Below are 23,887 nucleotides of genomic sequence, written 5' to 3'. Positions count from 1 at the left end.
CAAAACTGAATTAAATCTCAGAATAGTCAGTGCTCAACTCAACTTTAGAAGAGCGAACACCAATGACATAATACAGGCGGATTAGTCTTGATAGATAGATTTATTGTTGGTAGAGATGTTTTAGGTCCGTGTCCCCTTTGTCAGGGCTGTTTGTCTGGATCCTATGTTCCTATTATGAGATATAACCCATCTTCTACATTGTAAGATGGAAGGCCATTTGTCTAGGTTACATCTCAGGAACATACTTTAGATTCCAGATAATAAGCCCTGATGAGTACACTGTAGATGCCCCGAAACATGTTGGCAATACGCCTTTACGAACCATAAGCCTATTTATGAACAAGATTGATCGGCTTGCCTTTTTTCACAGAGGATCGCCCTCCGAAATGGAATTTACTATTCACTACTTTAATTCATTCAGTTTAATGACTGTACGCGATTGTGTTTCCGAATGCTATAAAAATTGTTAACGGAAAATTTGGATCAGGGTTCATCCAGGTTTCCTGAAAAAGCAGCATTGTGTCAATTTGGCTCAGATCTACAAACATTGTGAAGACACATGAAGATGAATTGGTCAATTCTGAGATGGCTTAGATGAGGTTGGCCAAACTTGAGGTTGTGTTCTGCCGCTGAGTGAGATGCCCGGAAATGGAGAAGATGCTCATGTTCCTGGGATGGAAGCGACTGGGAACACAAGACCTACACAACACCACAAGTGCAAATGTCACAACAGCAACAAGGAGGAGGACCCCTACGACAACTAGGGAGACCCCTACTGTGTGCATGGTGACCAGAACTGGAGCGAATCCCGGGGTTTCTCCAGAAAAAGAAAGAACGAGAAGAACCACACCACACACTAAGATGATGATGGCACTTACAAGGAACACTATAACGTCTGATAGACCACCGCTCTTCAGCATATCGATGTGTCTTCTTCTGGTCACACATTGCATGTCCTGGATCGCTGAGCTCAATAGTTGCTTCAACAAAATAAGTAGAGAAAGAATACACAAGGTCGCCCCCACGGCAAGTCTCCATTCTCCTGACCGGCTGGTGGTGGTGGATAACAGGACGATGCCACCAATGCCACAAGCTAGGATAAGGAGGACAGCCAAGCAGTAGCACAAGATGGACTTGACCGGCTGTCTAGACCACCAGAGTTCTGTGTGCTCCTCTAAGGCCTCAGTCTGCATCCGTTCCTGGTCGGGTGGGGCCCTCGGAGGACGTAAAGCATCAACACCTGCCATTTTGGCAAAACAGCAGTTATGAAGAAACCTCAAAGAAAATGCGTCATTGCACCACTTGGATAGATCGCAAGGAGTTTTAGAAATCACACAGTAAAGTCTGGAGCAAAATTGTCGGAGTCATCCATTTTTTGGTGGTCACAATCACATAAACAGCAGAAAATCCTGAGATGTATGCTGGCAATAATCATTTACGAATGGAAGTATAGATTTTCAGAAGGGGCCAGCAGGACATGGTAGGCCGCCCATGGTCACAAAAACAGGAAGATGCGGGGCAGAGACAAGTGTCACAAGAAGACGTCAACAATTCCACGTCAAGAGGGTCACAATATCCTCTGAGCTTCTTCCTGTTGATCCACGACAGCTTCTTCCTTTCTGATGACTACTAACGGAATATCCCTTTAATCTTCTGAGGTGTCTGGTGTCACCTGAAAAAGAACAAAGGATTGAGAGGGGAGTATGTCAAGCATTCCGGATGTTATGGAAATACATAGTACAAAAGGTCAGTTGTCTACAATACAAACATCTGCTCTTAAAAAAAAACACTCAAAAAGTGACCTATTATCATAATATATTATTGGCATTAAATGTGAATTCTGGAAGTCCCTGTATTATGTAAAACTGGATCAGTAATTCAACATGCATTACATACTGTAAGTATATCATTGTTTACAACATAAAATATGTAACATAGTATATTTCCAATGTGCAAAAGGTAACAGTAGGGTTGATTTACTAAAACTGGAGAGTGCAAAACCTGGTGCAGCTGTGCATAGTGGCCAATCAGCTTCTAACTTCAGCTTGTTCAATTAGGCTTTGACTATAAAAGCTGGAAACTGATTGGTTTCCATGTAGAGCTGCACCAGATTTTGCACTCTCCAGTTTTAGTAAATCAACCCCAAAGTTCCAGGTTAAAACATTTCCAGCAGATGTATTATGTACCCCATATATCATAACAAATTGTATCAAACTTATTCATGCAATGATTCTCTTTCAATACAAAAATTCCAAAGAACTAGTACTGGAGAAATTAGCTGCACTTTACCCTCAGCGGGTTTCGCCAGTTTTTTGACCGGTTTCCTCAGGAGGAGATAAGATATATCCCAGATAGCAAGGATAGCTTTTAGGGATCTACCGATTATCGGCAAGGCCAATATATCGAGGGTCGATATGCACTTTCCCCGATATATCCAAATCGGCCCCTGAGGTTACCGATATTGCCGATATTTGCTGTACCGGAGTGATGCCTGCAGCTAGAGGCATCATCCCGGTACCGGCGTCCATAGCCGACGGTCGGCTGTCTTGTAATGACAACCGATGTGGCTCAGAAGCCGCTCGGCTGTCATTACAAGGAGCGGGAAGGGAAGTCTCCCCCCCTCCCGCCGCCTTCCGCGGCTCGCCCGGGTCTCCCGTCCCACCGGGAGATCCGGGCATCCTACTTGCACGGCTGCCGAAGAGAAGACCCGATCAAAGCCACATTCAGCTCTGATCGGGTCTCCATGTAAAAAAACCCGGAAGTGATGTCATGACATCCCTTCCTGGTACTCGGCGGCAAATAAAAAAAAAATTGAGCATTCAAAACAGCCAAACTTGCCATTTGGAATGCTTTTAAGTGCAGAGGAGGGGTTTGGGTCTTTTAGACCCCCAAGATCCCTCCACAACTGTACCTGTGAAAAATAAAAAATAAAAAATATTTTTTATTTTAAATGTCCAAAAATATCAGCCAATATCAGCCGATACCGATATCCGATGACCAAAATATCGGTATCGGCAATAAAAAACTATATCAGTTGATCACTAATAGCTTACCACAAATTTGTTGCAGTGTTGAATTGTAAGTCCTATTAACTTGCTGCACATTTTCACTGGCAAGTTATACCCTTTCAGAGCACTTGAAGAACAAGTTCAAGTTGACACTTTTCCAATTTGTAGCAAATTTGTACAGCAAGTCTCTAGCAAGAGCAAAGTTGCAGTGGGGAGTCTACAGCAAGAGCTCTGCAAGTCACAGTGCCCCCTGTGGTGGGATGACTATTGCACAACAAAACTTAACCAGAACTTGCAGCAGGCTTACAGAATGTTTGCAAAGAAAGTTAATCTGGAGTCTTGAAATGCGTATGTGCTGCAATTGTGCAACAAATTTCTGAAGCCTGGCAAATCTAGCAATAGCTTAGCAAGTCAATATTCAAACTTGCAGCACAACTGCTTGCTATCTGGGATAGCACTGGGCGTGAGATCAGTGGTGTATTTTGGTTTTGTGCTGCCCTAGGCACGACTAAAATTGGGCGCCCCCCTCCTATGTAAATTTGCCCTACTACTTCCTTTTTAATGGATGTGACTCCTTCCAAAATTGAAGGACTATGAGTCCCAGCATAAACCCCTGAGATCTCACGAGGGGGAGTGGGAGAGAGAGAGGGGTGGGTGAGGGAGGGAGGGAGGGAGAGAGAGGGGTGGGTGAGGGAGGGAGAGAGAGAGAGGGAGGGAGAGATAGGGGGGTGAGGGAGAGAGAGGGGTGGGTAAGGGAGGGAGAGAGAGGGGGGTGAGGGAGGGAGAAGGGATGAGAGAGAGAAAGAGAGAGGGGGTGAGAGAGGAGGGGGATAAGAGAAAGAGAGAGGGGTGAGAGAGAGGGGGGGAGGGGTAGGAGAGAGAGAGGGGAGGTGTGAGAGAGGGGGGTGAGAGAGAGAGAGAGAGGGAGGTGAGAGAGAGGAGGGGGTGAGTGAGAGAGAGAGGGGAGGGGTGAGAGGGGTGAGAGAGGGGTGAGAGAGAGAGAGGGGGGATAGGGGGGAGAGAGAGAGGGGGGGATAGGGGGAAAGAGAGATAGGGATGAGAGAGAGAGAGAGAGAGAGATGGGGGGGTGAGTGAGAGAGAGAGAGGGGATGAGAGAGGCGGCTCTAGCAACCAGTAGCCAATAGAGTCTCAGGTGGAGGGGGCGGCTTTTTTTGCTGCCCCCCTGCAAAGTGCCGCCCTAGGCCTGGGCTTTGTCGGCCTAGGCCAAAATACAGCAGTGCGTGAGATATTGGCACGACATAGCGATCCGAAAGAAGACAGTAAAGGTTATTGCTAACCCTCCCCCCTCGTTTGACAGTCAGGCAGACCTGGGGAAATAAACTGCTGCCTGGAGGACCAAGATGAATATTGAAAAACGTACAGAGAGTGTATGGATCTAAGGGGACGAGGAGCCTCCCGGTTTATACAGTGACTGAAGCTGAGTGAAAATCAAAAGGGACAACCTCAGGATCTAGAAAAGATGTTCTAGCAGAATATGCCAACTACTTGTGATCCAAGGAGGGGAGAGAAAAATCACAATTGGCCAAGTCCACTATACGAAATATCACCCTGAGGTCAGAGGAAGGTGTGCCAGAGGGTATGAGCATCACCCAAATACCTTATTGTTGGCAACAGTTTAGCACTTTTGTCATATCCAATAACAGCGTTCCATGATTAGTCATGATATAAGTATAAGCTTTTCAGAGGGTCTGGCACCAATAGAAGAGCAATGAACAGTACGACTGAGGAAACTGTCCATAGCCACTGGAGATAAAACCACTTGGAAGTAGATAAGGAGCACAAACAAATATATATATTTATTATATCTCCACTCAAGCACTTAGAATCCTCAATATGTTACAGAACTGACTCTTGAAGTATCCAACACCATGGGACAGTATTAGAAAATGTAATCCACCAGAGGCTTGACAAAATTGATAGGACCAAAAAGTTCAAGATACATCACTCAGTTATCGGAAGTCCACACTATTGAGAAATTGCTTTGTGTGGTTTTAATGATGTTTAACCACTTTAGCCCCGCTCACTGTGCCTCTACTGCGGCAGAGTGGCTCGTTACCGTCCAGCGACATAGACCTACGTCGCTGGACTCCTCCCCTTGTGGGCGGCGCCCACTTTAGCCCCGCTCACTGTGCCTCTACTGCGGCAGAGTGGCTCGTTACCGTCCAGCGACATAGACCTACGTCGCTGGACTCCTCCCCTTGTGGGCGGCGCTCGCGCGCCGCCAGAGGCTCGCTCCCTCTGTATTCAGTCACAGCGGGAGTCGGGCCAGGGGAGGAGCAGTGGCAATCGCCGCTGCTCTTCCCCGATTGTCGGGGAATCGAGTGTGGAGATTCGCCTGCTTGTGTAAACAAAGCGGGCGGATCTCCTAAGTGACAGACAGTGACAGTTTGCAGGGTTCAGCATAGCTGAACATGCGATCTGTCCCTGTGTCACTCAGTCACCTCCCCCCACACATGTTAGTAAGCACCAGGCATACATTAACCCCTCCCTCTCCAATAAAATTAACCCCTTCCCTGACAGTGTCATTTTTACAGTAACAGTGCATATTTATAGCACTGATTACTGTAGTAATGTCACTGGTACCCCCAAAAGTGTCAAAAATGTCAGTCAAGGGTCCGATCTGTCCGCCGCAATGTCGCAGTCCCGCATAAAAATCGCAGATCGCCGCCATTACTCGTTTAAAAAAAAAACACCAAAAATGACAGAAATCTTTCCCTTAGTTAGTAAATGCAATAACTTTTGCGCAAACTAATCAAAATACGCTTATTGTGATTTTTTTTACCAAACATAGGTAGCAGAAAACAAATTGGCCAAAAATTTAAAAAAATTTTGATTTTTACATTTTTTGGGGGGGAATTTCATATAAAAAATGTGAAAAATATTGTTATTTTTTCAAAATTTACGCTTTTTTTTTGTTTATAGCGCAAAAAGTAAAAATCGCACAGGTGATCAAATACCACCAAAAGAAAGCTCTGTGGGAAAAAAAGGACGTAAATTTTGTTTGGGTACAGCGTTGCATGACCGCGCAATTGTCAGTTAAATTCGCACAGTACCGAATCGCAAAAAGTGGCCTGGACATAAGACAGCAAAATCCTCCAGTGGTAAAGTGGTTAATACACTTTTTTGGTCTTATCAATTTCCTCATGCCTCTGGTGGATTGCGTTTACTAATACTGACCCATGGTAGAGGATACTTCAAAAATCAGTTCTGCAACACACTTAGGGTCCTAAGCCCTTGTATGGAGATATTTGTTTGTGAGTCATGATATAAGGTAGCCTTTCTCAACCTTTTTAACATGGAGGAACCCTTGAAATAACTTTTTTGGCTTCAGAGAAATATTTATTATATTTACAGCTCACAGGTCATCCGTAGGATGGTCAGTGGGAAGAATTACCACCTTACAGATACAGAAAAAGATCAATGGTGTCAGTGGGAACAAATCTGAGAGGCAGAAATTGCCCAAGGAACCCCTAGATACCTTTGGAGGAACCCTAGGCTTTCATGGAACCCTGCTTAAGAAACCTTGATATAAGGGATACAATAACCCATCATCAGAGCCAATTACATTTCAGTTTATTTAAACTAGGCTTGGTAAAGATTAATTCTGATTAGTTCATAGGGGATACCACTCTTTGCACATTACATACTGAATAAACCCCAAACCACTCATATTCTTCTATTCTAATGAAGATGCAGAATTGTGAAATTGTTACAGTGTTGCATCAAGTTTACATTGGTACTTTTTCCCTCTGGTACCATCAATGGTAAATGACATTCTAATCAAGTATTCGGTCTAACTGGTTGCAAGGAGCATGCTCCTGCCTTCATATTAATGCCCTCTACATATTTATACTATGTCATTATTTTCCTAGTAACATCTGTGCAGTGTTCTGTGTAATCCTGCAATCCCTAAAGACGTGCACTGAAGTCTAGGTTGGTGCTATGAATATTTGATAGTAGCAAGTGTACACAGGACTAGAGCCTCTTAGAAGGCTCTGGCCATTCCTGGAACACCTGGAGTACCTACCTCCATCTAGCAGAGTCCTGTGTGAGTGGCATGGTGCCTAAGTGCTGTACAGTGAAGAGGGGTGCCAGGGAGAGGTAGGAAGAATCTGGTACAGGTGCACCTGACAGTGGGTCAGAGCAGCAGAGGAGTGCCAAGAATAGTGGGGCAGAGGCAGGGAGCAGGGGGGGTGCCAAGAATAGAGAAGATGAGCAGCGAAGGGGTCCAGGGAGTAGGGAAGCAGAGAAACTGAGGGGTCCAAGTAGTAGGGAAGCAAAGTAGTGGAGGGGTCCCTGTAGTAGGGAAGCAAAGTAGTGGAGGGGTCCCTGTAGTAGGGAAGCAAAGTAGTGGAGGGGTCCAATTAGTAGGGAAGCAGAGTAGTGGAGGGGTCCCAGGAGTAGGGAAGCAGCGTAGTGGAGGGGTCCCAGGAGTAGGGAAGCAGAGTAGTGGAGGGGTCCAGATAGTTGGGAAGCAGAGTCGTGGAGGGGTCCCAGTAGTAGGGAAGCAAAGTAGTGGAGGGGTCCAAGTAGCAGGGAAGCAGAGTAGTGGAGGGGTCCAGGGAGTAGGGAAGCAAAGTAGTGGAGGGGTCCCAGTAGTAGGGAAGCAAAGTAGTGGAGGGGTCCAGGGAATAGGGAAGCAGAGAAGCTGAGGGGTCCCAGTAGTAGAGAAGCAGAGTAGTGGAGGGGTCCCAGGAGTAGCGGGGTAATGCAGAGACCTAGCAGCAGAAGCCGGTTTCCTTTCATTGCTGTCACTAAGTGTGACTCTTGTCACCAGCTGCTCTCCCTGTCACCAAGTTACTCTGACTGCACACTGACAATGGCGGGGAGGAGTCTCCTGTAACTCTTTGCATTCCATGTACAGTGACATAGGATCCATTACAGTGACTGGTAACCCAAATACAGGCAGCTGGAACCGATTCCCCCGCCATGGTGGGGCTGAGGAAGGAGGGGGTGCAGATGCTGAAAATAAAAATTTCCCGTCCTTTCCTCCTTTTCTCCCTTCTTTCTATTTATTATTTTTTATTATTATTATTATTAATAAATATTTTTATTATTATTACTGTATTATTATTATTATTATATATTTATTATTATTTTATTATTATTATTATTATATATTTATTATTATTATAATTATTATTTTGTTTCATTTCTAACTTTCTTTCCTTTGTATCTATTAATTGTTGTTGTTATTATTATGATGTAAAAATATGCTGTCCTTTCTTTTTCTTTCCTTCTATTTTATCACTTTATGTTTTGTTTATGTTTTCAATGTAACTTTATTTCTATTGTGAAAAAAAGTATAAGCTCTTTATTAATATTATTATGATGTTTTATTTGTAAGGAGTCAGGTATAAGGGAGAGACACAAAAGGTTGAGGAGCTTACAATCTATTATGGTATAAGGAAGGGATACAGAAGATAGAAGAGCTTACAATCAGTTAAATATATGGGGAGGATAAAGAATACAGAAGAGCTTATATTCTAGTAGGATATATGGGAGGGATAAAGAAGGTGGAAGAGCTTATAATCTATTAGGTATAAGGAAGGAACACAGACGGTAAAAGAGCTTAAATCTAATATGGTATAACGGAGGAAACGGAAGAGCTTACAATCTATTAGGATATAAGGGAGGATAAAGAATGAGGAAGAGCTTCCAATCTATTACAGTATAAGGAAGGGACACAGACGGTAGAAGAGTTTACAATCTAATATGGTATAACGGAGGATACGGAAAAGCTTACAATCTATTAGGGTATAGGGAAGGGACACAGACGGTAGAAGAGCTTACAATCTAATATGGTATAAAGGAGGATACGGAAGAGTTTACAATCCATTAGGATATAAAGGAGGATACATAAGGAGGAAGAGCTTACAATCTATTAGGATATAAAGGAGGATACAGAAGGAGGAAAAGCTTACAATCCATTAGGATATAAAGGAGGATACAGAAGGAGGAAGAGCTTACAATCTTCTATGGTATAAGGAAGGGACGCAGAAGATAGAAGAGCTTACAATCTGTTAGGGTATAAAGGAGGATACAGAAGGAGGGTATAAGGAAGGGACACAGACGGTCGAAGAGCTTACAATCACATATGATATAACGGAGGGCATGGAAGAGCTTACAATCTGTTAGGGTATAAAGGAGGATACAGAAGGAGGAAGAGCTTACAATATATTATGGTATAGGGAAGGGACACAGAAGGAGGAAGAGCTTACAATCGATTATGGTACAAAAGAAGAGTACAAAAGAAGCAAGAGCTTACAATCTATTAGGGTATAAACCAGTGGCGGCCCGTGCATAGCGGGCGCCAGGGCGCCGCCCCCCTACCCCTGAAAAAAAAAAAAAAAATGACAAATAAAGTTTTACAAAAAAAAAAATTGGGTTCGCCGGCCTTTGTAATGGAAGTGGTGGCTAGGGGGGGGGGGGTGGGGTTACTTCCCAGAAGAGGCGCCGATCGGCAGCCTTCTGGGGGCGTAACCCGATCGCAAGTCCTTGCGATTGGACACCCCCACTTTCGGATATCCTGGCTGTGATTGGTCCAGTCTCCAGCCTGGACCAATCATCATCCAGGACATCCGATCCCTGACGTCACTATGGGGGCGATGCCGGTGCGTGAGTCAGTCACTCACCGTCACCGCCGCTCGGAGGACGAGGGAGAAGCCGCTCTCCTTCCCGCCGCAGAGAGGACGGACTGGATCGAGGAGGGAAGAACCCGCCGCCGCCGCCGCCAGGTAAGTGCATTAAATTGAAGGGAGCACGCACGCTGCACTCTGCATTGATTGGGGGACAATGCTGTGGGCACTCTGCATTTATTGGGGTACATTGCTGTGGCACTCTGCATTTATTGGGGTACAATGCTGTGGGCACTCTGCATTGATTGGGGGACAATGCTGTGGGCACTCTGCATTGATTGGGGGACAATGCTGTGGGCACTCTGCATTTATTGGGGGACAATGCTGTGGGCACTCTGCATTTATTGGGGGACAATGCTGTGGCACTCTGCATTTATTGGGATACAATGCTGTGGCACTCTGCAATCATTGGGGTACAATGCTGTGGGCACTCTGTATTTATTGGGGTACAATGCTGTGGCGCTCTGCAATCATTGGGGTACAATGCTGTGGCACTCTGCAATCATTGGGGTACAATTCTGTGGCACTCTGCAATCATTGGGGTACAATGCTGTGGCACTCTGCATTTTTTGGGGGACAATGCTGTGGCACTCTGCATTTATTGGGGGACAATGCTGTGGGCACTCTGCAATCATTGGGGTACAATGCTGTGGCACTCTGCAATCATTGGGGTACAATGCTGTGGGCACTCTGTATTTATTGGGGTACAATGCTGTGGCGCTCTGCAATCATTGGGGTACAATGCTGTGGCACTCTGCAATCATTGGGGTACAATTCTGTGGCACTCTGCAATCATTGGGGTACAATGCTGTGGCACTCTGCATTTATTGGGGGACAATGCTGTGGGCACTCTGCATTTATTGGGGGACAATGCTGTGGGCACTCTGCATTTATTGGGGGACAATGCTGTGGGCACTCTGCATTTATTGGGATACAATGCTGTGGCACTCTGCAATCATTGGGGTACAATGCTGTGGGCACTCTGCATTTATTGGGGTACAATGCTGTGGCACTCTGCAATCATTGGGGTACAATGCTGTGGCACTCTGCAATCATTGGGGTACAATTCTGTGGCACTCTGCAATCATTGGGGTACAATGCTGTGGGCACTCTGCATTTATTGGGGGACAATGCTGTGGGCACTCTGCATTTATTGGGGGACAATGCTGTGGGCACTCTGCATTTATTAGGGTACAATGCTGTGGCGCTCTGCAATCATTGGGGTACAATGCTGTGGCGCTCTGCAATCATTGGGGTACAATGCTGTGGCACTCTGCATATGAGGCACCACAAAGAGATTGGGGGGGGGGGTTGTGTTGAGAGGGGGAATTTAGGGGGGGGTAGGGGGTATGAATTGTTCTAGGAGGGGAAACTTGGGGAGGTGTGCTAGGAATGGTGATTTGAAGGGGTTTGTGCTAGGAGGGCAAGATTTAGGGGATAGTATAATGTGAGGTGGGGGGCACCATGAGGAGATTGGGGGGGGTTTGTGTTGGGAGGGGGAATTTAGGGGGGGCAGGGGGAAGAGGAAATTTGGGGAGGTGTGCTAGGAGTGGTGATTTGGGGGAATTGGTGTTGGGAGGGGGAATGGATGAAGGGGATTAGTGCTAGGAGGGGGGGATTTAGGGGGTTTCTGCTAGAAAAGGTAATATGGTGGGGGGGATGATTTGTGCTAAGATCAGAACTTTTTTTCTGTGGTGGGGTTTATTTTATTTTTTTTTTGAGGGGGGGATTTGTGCTGGGGGCATATGGGGAGAAAGAGGATTTGGGAAGGGGGGGTTGATGGATTTGAGCCAGGAGGGGGTATTTCAACAGGGGGCTAGATTTGTACTGGGAGGACGGGGGATTTATGTTTGGGGGGAGCATGAAGGTTAGTGCTCTATTTTTTTCGGTGGGAGTTTTTTCTGACACATAATGCTCATGCATCTTGGGGGGATCGGGCGCAATTTAGCATGTTTGCCCTGGGCTTTAGATGAGCTTGTCCCAGGACTGCATTCTATGCATTCGTTTGAAAAGCCTTCTGTGTGTAGCAGCCTCCCCAGCACCCCCCTAATACTTACCTGACCCCCCTCTCTATCCACGAGTCCCTCGGCCGTCCAGGGCTCTCCCTACTGATTGGCTAAGACACAGCTGCGGCGCCATTAGCTCCCGCAGCTGTAAAAGTCAGTTAGCTAATCAGGAAAGAGAGGGGGCGGGGCCAAACGGCAGCTCCGAGTCTGAAAAAAAAACAGACTTTACAATCACTTTAACAGCATCATGGGGCCCCTACCAGGAAGATGGTGACCGCATGCCGCGGAAAACAGTAGGTGTGGCACAATTATGCTACATATTGGGTGTGGCTTTTTAGTTGGATTAGAAATTTTAATACAATTTTTTATTTTTTTTTTATTTAATTTATTTTTTTACATATTTTTCAGTTTTTTTTTCACTGTTGGGGGGGTCTTTGATGAGAGATTAGGGGTCTAAACAGACCCCTGGTATCTCAGGCAGCAAGGGAAACCTCATAGCGATCAGTGTGGCAGGTAGGGGCTGTCTTTTCGCATGGGCACTGCCCAGTGCTGCTACAGGGTGAGCCACAAAAGATTGGTTCCAGTTTTTTCCCCCCACCCATGCACTGATCACCCGCTCTATCCACATGTAATTTCCCATGCTGGTGGGGGGAAGGGAAGGAAACTGCAAGGCCCCCCCCCCCCCCCCATGCACCTGAGCCCCTTGAGCAGAGCCCATGCGAACAGACGTCTCAGGTTATACATGGCGGGGTTGTTCCAGTTTTTTCCCCCCACCCGTGCACTGATCACCCGCTCTATCCACATGCAATTCCCCATGCTGTGAGGGAGGAGGGGAGGAAACTGCAAGGGCCCCCCCATGCACCTGAGCCCCTTGAGCAGAGCCCATGTGAAATGACGGCCCAGGTTATACATGGCGGGGCTGTTCCAGCTTTTTCCCCCCCCACCCATGCACTGATCACCTGCTCTGTCCACATGCAATTGCCCATGCTGGTGGGGGGAGTGGAGGAAACTGCAAGGGCCCCCCCCCCCCCATGCACCTGAGCCCCTTGAGTAGAGCCCATGCAAAAAGACATCCCAGGTTATACATGGCGGGGTTGTTCCAGTTTTTTCCCTCCACCCGTGCACTGATCACCCGCTCTATCCACATGCACTTCCCCATGCTGGTGGGCGGAGGAAACTGCAAGCCCCCCCCCCATGCACCTGAGCCCCTCGAGCAGAGCCCATGCGAAACGACGGCCCAGGTTATACATGGCGGGGTTGTTCCAGTTTTTTCCCCCCACCCATGCACTGATCACCCGCTCTATCCACATGCAATTCCCCATGCTGTGAGGAGGGAGGGGAGGAAACTGCAAGGGCCCCCCCATGCATCTGAGGCCCCTGAGCAGTGCCCATGTGAAAAGACATCCCAGGTTATACATGGCGGGGTTGTTCCAATTTTGGAGAAAGACGTGTTTTGTCTGCACTCAGCACAACTTCCTGCAATAGCTTTCAACTTCTGCACTCAGGATGGAGACGGCCGAAATGTGCCGACCTAATTCCTTGAGGTCCTACAGCCCGGTTAGGCGTTAACTCACCACATCACCAACATTGGAGATTCTTTGGTTCCTCGGCATCTATTTCACAAGGGATTTTATGAGTTAAAACTTCAGGCCGGCTCCTTTATCTCCCTTATTCGTGTTTTCGCACCACTCTGCGCTAATTATAGAAACCCTTTGACTTGCGGATTTCCTGATTGAACACAGGCAGAAAGTAGAAGTACGTAATCACGCTGCATCAGTTCCTAGCTCTTTAATTTGGTGACTTTCCAAAATTTCCTTCCGCCTGCAAATTATATTTCAGGGTTTGAGGGATGTCGGAGAGTTAGAGTAGCATTGAACCCTCTGAGTTGTTTAGCTTACCAATAAAATAAACTTTCCCCAATAAACCATTTGTTCAAAATTCTTACCCCAGCAATTACAGTTTACAACTTTCACTGCTGCTGGATCCAGTGCTGTATTTTGGCCTAGGCCAACAAGGCCTAGGCCTAGGGCGGCACTTTGCAGGGGGGCAGCAAAATAGCCCCCCCCCCCCCACACCTCCATCTGAGACTCTGTTGGCCACTGGTTGCTTGAACCCGCCTGGAGTCTAGCAACCAGTGACGTGACAGCTGTGACTCCCTAGCCCTGCCTATAATTCAAAGTGGAGGAGGATTTACCTTCCTCCTCCTCCACGCTTAGTGGTCGTGGGGCCCCAAAGTGTCCCACCAGTCTGGTGACAGTGGGGTGCAGGGCAATCGGAGCAAAATCCACCAATCTGCCGCTGCTGCTGCTGCTGCTGAGCTGTGGCGTTTTCACACACCAAGCAGGCAGCCAGCCGACCCCAGAGGACCGAGAGCCCAGGAGGAAGAAGACCTCCACTGCCACGGCACCACCCTGACCTGAGCAGCAGTGGGGGCATGATCCTTGGCGCCTCCCAGAGCCTGCACTCCTTCTCAAACCTCCTATCCAGTCCCAGTTAGGACATCAACAGGAAGACAAGCTGACCGAGGACCCAGAGGACGAGGACAGGCGGGAGGTAGGTGCATCACACACACCTACCCACAGACAGGGGGGAACAGGAGGCATAGTTGCCAACATTTGAAAAAAATTTCCAGGGACACTTTGCAGCACAGCTATCAATTACTTACCACACCCACTTCCCTGAAGCTCCGCCCACTCTGCGTAATTAATCTCCGCCTACTTATCAGATTATAGGGTCTACTTCATAAAGAGAGAATTACAGGAATTTGAAAAGGCAATTGAAAACTTGAGGCCAAAGTAGCAGAGTTGGAATAATTCTCCCATTCAGATGCACTACTTCTGCCTAAAGTTTAAAATTCTCATCACAATTCCCTGCAATTCTAAAGTGTCAGCTTGTCGGAAGGTGCTCTACCTCCCCCTGCTGGCGGATTTCTTTTTTTTTTTTTTTAAATGATTTACATTGTCCCTGATTAACAGGGACAATGTAAATTACCCAGGACAGGCTCCTATTTGCCAGGATTGTCCCGGGAAAAACGGGACAGTTGGCAGGTATGCAGGAGGGACTGCAGGCAGGGCTAGGAGATCTCTCTCTCTCCCCCCTCTCGTGAGATCTCAGGGATTCTTGCTGGAACTTTTAGTCCTTCAATTATGGAGGGAGTCACATCCATTAAACAGGAAGGGGTGGGGCAAATTTACATAGGAGGGGAGAGGGGCGCCCAATTTTAGTCTTGCCTAGGGCAGCACAAAACCAAAATACACCACTGGCTGGATCTTACTCTCTCAGTGCTGCTTCCTTGAACTTATGATTTTGAGGTTTCTCCAGGGGTGTAACTACAGGGGTTGCAACTGCAACCGGTCACTAAACAGCGGTCACCCCTTCACCGGAGGCCGGTTGCAGCTGGCGACCCCTGTTCCTTTGGGCACAGCACTCCCTGTTTCCACCTTCAGGGGTGCCTTGCACTTAGTCACAAGGAAAGCCCTCTCAGCACCCTGGCCTCTGATCGGGTACTTGATCGGACCCCTCATAGTGTGAATCTGTAGTACTTTGTTGCACAAAACATGGGCTAAAAGGCTGGATTACAGGCAAAGATATATAGGTAGCCTAAACCCCGGTTCCCTCCCTGCGGTTCCCCGTATGTGTATCGGGAGTCAGGTTGAAGATTTCTATTCGTTGTTGGAACGCACGCCTCACTTGCTGAGGTCCATCTTCAACCTGACTCCCGATCAGGGGCGTAACTACAGGGGTTGCAATTGCAACCGGGCCCCATGATCCAGGGGGGCTGTGCGGCTCCCCTGTACACCTGAATAGGAGGGGCGGCGGGGGCAGCATGTAGAGAAATCACTGTCCTCCTTTTTCCTCCTGTAGCTGCAGGAGGAAAATGGAGGAGATTGGTTCCTCTGTATGCTGCCCCCGCCACTCCTCCTATCCAGTTCACTTGTGTTCTGCTGTCTCTGGGCCCCTGTGTGCTCCCCTGGTCCCCCCCCCCCCCCAGAGTGCTCCCTCCCCTCTTCTGCCAGTGTTCCATAAAAATTCCCTACCCTCGTTACTTCCTGTGCACGTACGTCTTTTAACAGCTGAGCCGCTTCCCACTGCGCATGCTCACAGCTGTGGAGGGTAGAGAATTTTCACGGGGTAGTATTTTTTAACGTTACACCGCATCAGCTGTTGCCGCGCGTACATTAAATCATCTCCGCTCCACTATTAAGTCATCTCCGCTTCAACTCCTCAGAGTTCCCTGATCCCGGCTCCAAAATGTAAAAGCGGCGGCGGGTCTATGAAAATATAAATCACGGAGCCGCGATCAGGGAAGTCTGATGGGTTGGAACGGAGATGATTTAATGTTGGAGCGGAGATGATTTAACCACTTGCCTTTTGCTCACTCGAGCACTACTGCGGCAAAGTGGTTCGTTATCGTCTGGCGACGTAGACCTACGTCGCCAGACACTCCCCTTTCTAGGCGACGCGCATGCGCCGCCGGAGGCTCGCTCCCGCTGCTCTTCCCCGATCGTCGGGGATCTAGTGTGGAGATCCGCCTGCTTGTGTAAACAGAGCGGGCGGATCTCCTAAGTGACAGGCAGGGTCAGATTGCAGGGTTCAGCATAGCTGAACATCCGATCTGTCCCTGTGTCACACAGTCACCTCCCCCCACACACGTTAGTAAGCACCAGGCATACATTAACTCCTCCCTCTCCAATAAAATTAACCCCTTCCCTGCCAGTGTCATTTTTACAGTAACAGTGCATATCTATAGCACTGATTACTGCAGTAATGTCACTGGTACCCCCAAAAGTGTCAAAAATGTCAGTCAAGGGTCCGATCTGTCCGCCACTATGTCGCAGTCCCGCAAAAAAGATCGCAGATCGCCACCATTACTCTTTAAAAAAAAAACACCAAAAATGACAGAAATCTTTCCCTTAGTTAGTAAACGCAATAACTTTTGCGCAAACCAATCAAAATACGCTTATTGTGATTTTTTTTACCAAACATATGTAGCAGAAAACAAATTGGCCAAAAATGTAAAAAAATTTAGATTTTTACATTTTTTTGGGGGGGAATTTCATATAAAAAAATGTGAAAAATATTGTTATTTTTTCAAAATTTACGCTTTTTTTTGTTTATAGCGCAAAAAGTAAAAATCGCACAGGTGATCAAATACCACCAAAAGAAAGCTCTGTTTGTGGGAAAAAAAGGACGCAAATTTCGTTTGGGCATGGCGTCGCACGACCGCGCAATTGTCAGTTAAAGTCGCACAGCGCCGAATCGCAAAAAGTGGCCCAGACGTAAGACAGCAAAATCCTCCGGTGGTAAAGTGTTTAATGTATGCGCGGCAACAGCTGATGCGGTGTAACGTTAAAAAACACTACCCCGTGAAAATTCTCTACCCTCCGCAGCTGTGAGCATGCGCAGTGGGAAGCGGCTCAGCTGTTTAATGACGTATGTGCACAGGAAGTGACGAGGGTAGGGAATTTTCACGGGGTAGGGTTTTTTTAACGTTACACCGGCTGCTGCAGGGGGAAGTGTCACAATAGAGAACCAGGAAGGGGTCGCTGATTATGTAATTTACCAGCTCCTTCCTTTTCTGAATGGACAGAGTCATAGTCAGTGACATTGTAAAAAAAAAAAAATTAAAATTATAAAAAAAAAAAAAGAGTGTAATATTACTTTAAAGTCAAAATGTCATAAAAACCTGACAATTCAAGAAGAACTTGTTATGAAAAATGCACAAGTAGGAGTGTCCTTCATTGAAAAGCGCATGTCAGAAAGATCAGCAGAAGCAGGTCCAAAGATCAAACAGAAAAAAAAAAAAACAAGTGCACCTAAGGTGTATAAATTTAAACCATAAAGTAAAAAATATGGGATGTAACAAAGAATCAGCAATGAACAATGTAAGAAAAATAACATACAATGTATCAAAAATAATATAAAAAGTTCAAAATAAAAGACTCTCGTTGTATAATGTGTATCGTCTGTGTGCATCTTCTTCCACCACGGAGTATAAATCACTCCAAGCAGCAAAAATACCCAAAGAGCACTCAGAACTCAGCACAGGGTATGGACTAGAGATCGACCGATTATCGGCAACACCGATATATCGGGGCCGATCTGCACTTTCCCCGATATATCAGAATGGGCCCCTGAGGTTACCGATATTGCCGATATTTCGGAAAGTGCTGTACCGGAGTGATGTCTGCCGCTAGAGTCATCACCCCGGTAACGGCGTCCATAGTCGACTGACTTGTTATGACAACCGATGCGGCTGAGAAGCCGCCTTCCATGGCTCACCAAGGTCTCCCGCCCCACCAGGAGACCCGGGCATCCTACCTCCACCGCCGCCGCCGAAGAGAAGACCCGGTGTAGCATGAAGATGCGTCCCCGTGAAAGCCGGTATCTCTGCCGTAAGTGCGCATGTGCCGGTCTCCATGGGTACTTGGCGCCGAATTAAAAAAACTGACAGCATTCAAAACTGCCAAACTTTTGAATGCTTTTCAGTGCCGAGGAGGGGTTTGGGGTCTTTTAGACCCCCAGATACCTCCACAAGGAGTACCTTTAGAAAAAAAATTATTTTTTTTACATGTCCGAAAATATTGGCCGATACCGATATCCGATGACCAAAATATCGGTATCGGCATTAAAAAAATGATATTGGTCGATCACTAGTATGGACCCCATTCACATTTGATCTCAGCCCCTTTGGTGATTTCCTAAGATCATAGGCGCCATCTATTGACCATAATGGGATATTTTTCCTGAAATACCTCAGTCGGGAAAACACCACATTATGGCCCCCAGATGGCGCTTGCGATCATAGGAAATAATCACATGGCAATTTTTTATTGCGGCTCTGTGAATGTTTGTCACGAATGTACAGCGAATATTAACCACTTCCGGATTGCCCCCCCCCCCCCACCACAGTTATACGTTGGTACTTCGGTGATAAATACCGGGGTTATGGTAGCAGGTAGCAGATAGCAGAGAGCTGCCTTAACCCCGGTAGTTTTTAACTGGGCAGGTAGTCCTCTTTCTCATAAAAGTGGTCCCAGCGGCGTATTTGCTGCGGGATCACTTTTATGGGCGGCCGGAGAGGTGTACCCCCTCCCACCGCTTCCCCGTCATTTTCCCCACTTACCGGAGCCGTCGGTAGCGGGGGAAACGATCCGGTGTAACGTGAGAATTACCTACCCCGTGAGAAAAACCTACCCTCGTCACTTCCGGCCAGAAACAGCTGAGCAGCGCCGCAGTGTGCATGCTCAGAGCCCCCGATACGTAATGGAGCAGCTGAGGATCAGACTAGTGCGCATGCGCACTAGTAGGAAATTATCACGGTGTCCATGATAAAAACCTACGGACGCGGCGGTTAAATTAAAACAGCTGGGCTGCACTATCAGTCATCTCCGCTCCTGTCCCTGTCACTACCCTGATCTTGGCTAGTAAATATAAAAGCGGCTCTCGGCTCCGTGATTTATTTTTCATACAGCCGCCGCCGCTTTTATATTTACTAGCCCAGATGAGGGAAGTGACCGGGACAGGAGCGGTGATGACTCGTATTGCAGGCCAGCTGTTTTAATGAAACCGCCGCATTAAACACACTGCCGTGCAACCGGAAGTGATGAGAGTAGGTTTTTCTCACGGGTAGGTAATTCTCACGGAACACCGGTTCTTTCCCCTTCTAGACAGGAAGTCCAGTGAGGGCAAGCTGGCCCTCACTCCCCTCTATGGCCTTGGAGGACCGGAGAGACATCATCGTTGCTTCCTCCTAACGGCCTTAAAGTGCCCATTTTTTTCATCATGAAAAAAAATGACTTTTTTTTTTTAATTTTTATTTTTAGTGTAGATGTGAGATGTGAGGTCTTTTTTCTATTACAAGGGATGTTTACATCTTCTTGTAATAGATTTACAATAGGAATAAAAGTGATCAAATTTTTTTTTTTTTAAAAGGGAGAGTAAAAATAAAAGGTAAAATAAATAAGAAAAAATGTTTTTTAAATTGCGCGGTCTCTTCAAGCTTGCGTGCAGAAGCGAACGCACACGCACACGCAAGTCGTGCCCACAAATGTAAATGGTGTTCAAACCACACATGTGAGGTATCGCCGTGATCGTTAGAGCAAGAACAATAATTCTAGCCCCAGACCTCCTCTGTAACTCTAAACTGTTAACCTGTAAAACATTTTAACCACTTGCCGACCGCCGCATGACTATTTACTGCGGCAGTCAGCCCCTACTGGGCAAAGTGAAGTAGTACTACGTCGTTCACCCATGAGCCTCTATGGGCGAGCACGTGCCGCCGGAGGCCCGCTCCTGCCCCCGCTCGGTCACTAACATCCCCGCGCGAGTGACCGGCGGCTCCGATGTCTGCCAGTCACTCGCGATCTCCCGCTGGAGAGGGAGAAAGGCAGGCGGCTGATGTAAACAAAGCCGCCTGTCACCCCCCCTGGTGAAACAGCAGAGATCATACGATCCTGCTATGTAGGATCGTATGTCTCTGTGGTTACATCACAAGCCACGCCCCTTTACAGTTAGAAGCACGCCCCTAGGGATACATTTAACCCACTGATCACCAATAAAGTTAACCCCTTCCCTGCCAGTGTAATTTTTACAGTAACAGTGCATATTTATAGCACTGATTACTGTAGTAATGTCACTGGTCCCCCCAAAAGTGACAAAAATGTCAGTCAGGGGTCCGATCTGTCAACCGCAATGTGGCAGTCCCCACAAAAAAAAAATTGCAGATCGCCGCCATTACTAGTTAAAAAAAAAAACAATAAAAATAACATAAATCTTTCCCGTAGTTAGTAAACGCAATAACTTTTGCGCAAACCAATCAAAATACGCCTATTGCGATTTTTTTTTTTTTTACCAAAAATATGTAGCAGAAAGCAAATTGGCCTAAAATGTTAAAAAATTTTGATTTTTACATTTTTTTTTTTGTAAAAAACATTTTTTTATTTTCATATAAAAAAATGTGAAAAATATTGCTATTTTTTCAAAATTGTCGCTCTTTTTTTGTTTATAGCGCAAAAAGTAAAAATCGCACAGGTGATCAAATACCACCAAAAGAAAGCTCTGTTTGTGGGAAAAAAAGGACGTCAATTTAATTTGGGTAGAGCTTCGCACGACCGCGCAATTGTCCATTAAATTCACGCAGTGCCGAATCGCAAAATAGGCCCCTGTCTTTGAGCAGCCAAATCCTCCGGGGCTTAAGTGGTTAAATTTTCATCCATGGAGATTTTTTAAGTGCCAATGTTTGTCGCCATTCCACGAGCGTGCGCAATTTTGAAGCGTGACATGTTGGGTATCTATTTACTCGGCGTAACATTATTTTTCACATTATAGATAAAAAATGGGCTAACTTTACTGTTTAGTTTTTTTTTCAAATGCAGTGAAATGTGTTTTTTTCCCAAAAAAATGCTTTTTAACCACTTTACCACCGGAGGATTTTGCTGTCTTCCGTCCAGGCCACTTTTTGCGATTCGGCGCTGTGCGACTTCAACTGACAATTGCGCGGTCGTGCGACGCCGTACCCAAATGAAATTTACGTCCTTTTTTTCCCACAAACAGAGCTTTCTTTTGGTCATATTTGATCACCTGTGCGATTTTTACTTTTTGCGCTATAAACAAAAAAAGAGCGTTTATTTTGAAAAAATAACAATATTTTTAACATTTTTTTTATATGAAATTCCCCCCAAAAAAACGGAAAATTTATATCAATACTTACCGTAATTTTCCTTTCCTGATAGAACTCCATGGCAGCACACGTATGGGTAGGCTCCGCCTCCTCTCCTACCCTATAGGACCCCACTCCCATAAATTTTTGCTCCAAGCCAGGAGCCGTGTTCCATATATAGACTACTCCAGCAGATGGGAGGGAACTCCTGCTGCCATGGAGTTCTATCAGGAAAGGAAAATTACGGTAAGTATTGATATAAATTTTCCGTTTTCCTGACAGACTCCATGGCAGCACACGTATGGGAAATAACTAGCCATACACACCCGGGTGGGCAACTGCTGGTCAAACAGAAATAGGTTTAATTTGCACCGTCAACAGACAAAATCTTTAAACCAAAATCAACTGAGGATAAAGAAGCAGGTTCAACACAATAGTGTGACATGAAAGTGTTAATTGAGGACCATGAGGCCGCTCTGCAAATGACATCTGGTGCAACATGAAGGGAAGCCGCCCAAGACGTAGAAATCCCTCTGGTGGAATGAGCCGTCACCACTTCCGGAGGAGCCAGTCCCTTGGCTCTATATGCCCCAGTGGCGTAGCGTGGGTTGTCAGCACCCGGGGCAAGGCAAATAATTTGCGCCCCCTAACCCGCATGATTTTAGCACTCGAGTCTCTTCCACTAGATTAGTTAAAGAAACCCTTACCCCCTAAGCACATGTATTGTTTGTTATGAAAATACTAATGCAATTAGACCCCGTTCACACTGGGGCGACGCTACTTGCCGGGGCGACCTCACAAGTCGCGGTGTGCTGCTCGCACCGCGACCTTGGAGCGGCCGGCACGGACTTCGTAACATTGAAGTCAATGCAGGTCGCTCCGGGTCGCCCCAAAGAAGCTCCAGACCCTTTTTCTAAGTCGGAGAGACTTGTGTCGCTCCTATTAGAACGGGTCCGCAGCTTCTCTATGGAAGGCGACCTACGGCGACCTGTCAGGTGACCAGGTCGCCTGACAGGTCGCCCCAGTGTGAACGGGGTCTAAGTGGTATTAAAACATTTTTAATTAAATAAACAATTATCAATTTATACCATAGATCCCATTTAGAGCAGGGTCCCCATAGATCCCCCTTTAGAGCAGGGTCCTTATAGATCCCCCTTTACAGCAGGGTCCCCAAAGATCCTACTTTAGAGCAGGGTCCCCCATAGATCCCCCTATAGAGCAGGCCAGGATCCCCATAGATCCCCCTTTAGAGCAGGGTCTCCCATAGAACCTCCTTTAGAGATGGGTCCCCATAGATCACCTTTTAGAGCAGGGTCCCCCATAGAACCTCCTTTAGAGAAGGGTCCCCATAGATCACCTTTTAGAGCAGAGTCCCCATATAATCTATGGGGACATTTCTCTAAAGTGGGGAATCTATGGGCACCCTGCTCTAAAGGGGGATCTATGGGGACCCTGGCCTGCTCTAAAGGGGATATATGGGGACCCTGGCCTCCTCTAAAGGGGATCTATGGGGATCCTGCTCTAAAGGGGGATCTATGGGGACCCTGGCCTGCTCTAAAGGGGATCTATGGGGACCCTGGCCTCCTCTAAAGGGGATCTATGGGGGTCCTGCTCTAAAGGGGGATCTATGGGGACCCTGGCCTGCTCTAAAGGGGATCTATGGGGATCCTGCTCTAAAGGGGGATCTATGGCATAGATCCCCTTTAGAGCAGGGTCCCTATAGATCCCCCTTTAGAGCAGGCCAGGGCAGGTCCCCCATATAGATCTCCCCCCTTACAGCAGGCCAGGGTGAGGTGAGGTCCGGACCCTGGCCTGCTGTAGGGGGGGATCTATATGGGGGACCCCAGAGTGACTTAACTTCACCCTGGTCTGCTGTAAGGGGGATCTATATGGGGGATCATGTCCCCCATATAGATCCCCCTTACAGCAGGCCAGGGTGAGGTGAGGTCCCATCCCACATTTAGATCTCCCCCCTTACAGCAGGCCAGGTTCCCCATAGATCCCCTCTGAGGATCCCTCTATGAGTAGCGCTACATAATCATATGGCTCCAAAATACACTCTTCTGTGCCTTTTATGTCCACGTCCACCACATATAGTTCATACTATTCAGTGTTCTTCTCACACACTCAGTCAGTCTCAGTCAGTCACTACTAGCACAGGCACAGCCAGCCAGCCCAGTACTACTCCAGTCCAGTCCTGAGTCCTGACTCCTACCTTTTTTTTCACCTGTCCCGGACCCGATCACAGCAGGCTAGGTTTTCTACTCTCCTCCTAGGTTTTCCTCGTCCTGCAGCACCATCTGACGTCGGCTCCCTCCTCTCTGGCCTCTCACCTGCCGCCGCTGCCTGCTTCATCTGCTTCTGCCTGGCCTGGTGGTTCTCTCCTCTCCAGTCCCGCGCTCAGTGCTGCGCTGGGCGGCCGCTACACCTTAGTCCCTCCCCCTCCCAGATAAGCCAGGCGTGCAGGGACTGTCTCTCCAAACCCCCCCCCCTCCACAGTGGGCGGATCGGGAGCCGAGCTGTGCACAGCCAGTGAGAGTGAGTGAGCCAGCC

The 23,887-nt window shown here is 47.2% G+C and overlaps 1 protein-coding gene across 3 annotated transcripts in view; it reads right to left on the bottom strand.

Annotated features, from left to right (window-relative positions):
* Positions 1 to 407: 407 nt before the first annotated feature.
* The window catches only part of TMEM125 (transmembrane protein 125), a 46,053-nt gene continuing 22,573 nt past the window's right edge, over positions 408 to 23,887 (bottom strand). The window contains exons 1-2 of one of the 3 annotated variants that reach the window (XM_082266147.1): positions 13,248 to 13,368; positions 408 to 1,672 (exon numbers count right to left, since the gene is read on the bottom strand). In XM_082266147.1, the coding sequence (XP_082122273.1) occupies positions 591 to 1,247 (657 nt within the window). In that variant the 5' untranslated portion in view covers positions 1,248 to 1,672; positions 13,248 to 13,368 and the 3' untranslated portion in view covers positions 408 to 590. Of the gene's footprint in view, positions 1,673 to 7,056; positions 7,493 to 13,247; positions 13,369 to 23,887 lie in introns of those variants that run through there. The other 2 variants (XM_082266146.1, XM_082266145.1) reach the window with 2 other exon arrangements.

The sequence above is a fragment of the Pelophylax lessonae genome (assembly GCF_965119305.1).
Source record: "Pelophylax lessonae genome assembly, chromosome: 8".
Lineage (NCBI taxonomy): Eukaryota > Metazoa > Chordata > Amphibia > Anura > Ranidae > Pelophylax > Pelophylax lessonae.
Note: the sequence above shows the minus strand (reverse complement) of the source record. Positions and strands in the feature narration are given on the sequence as shown.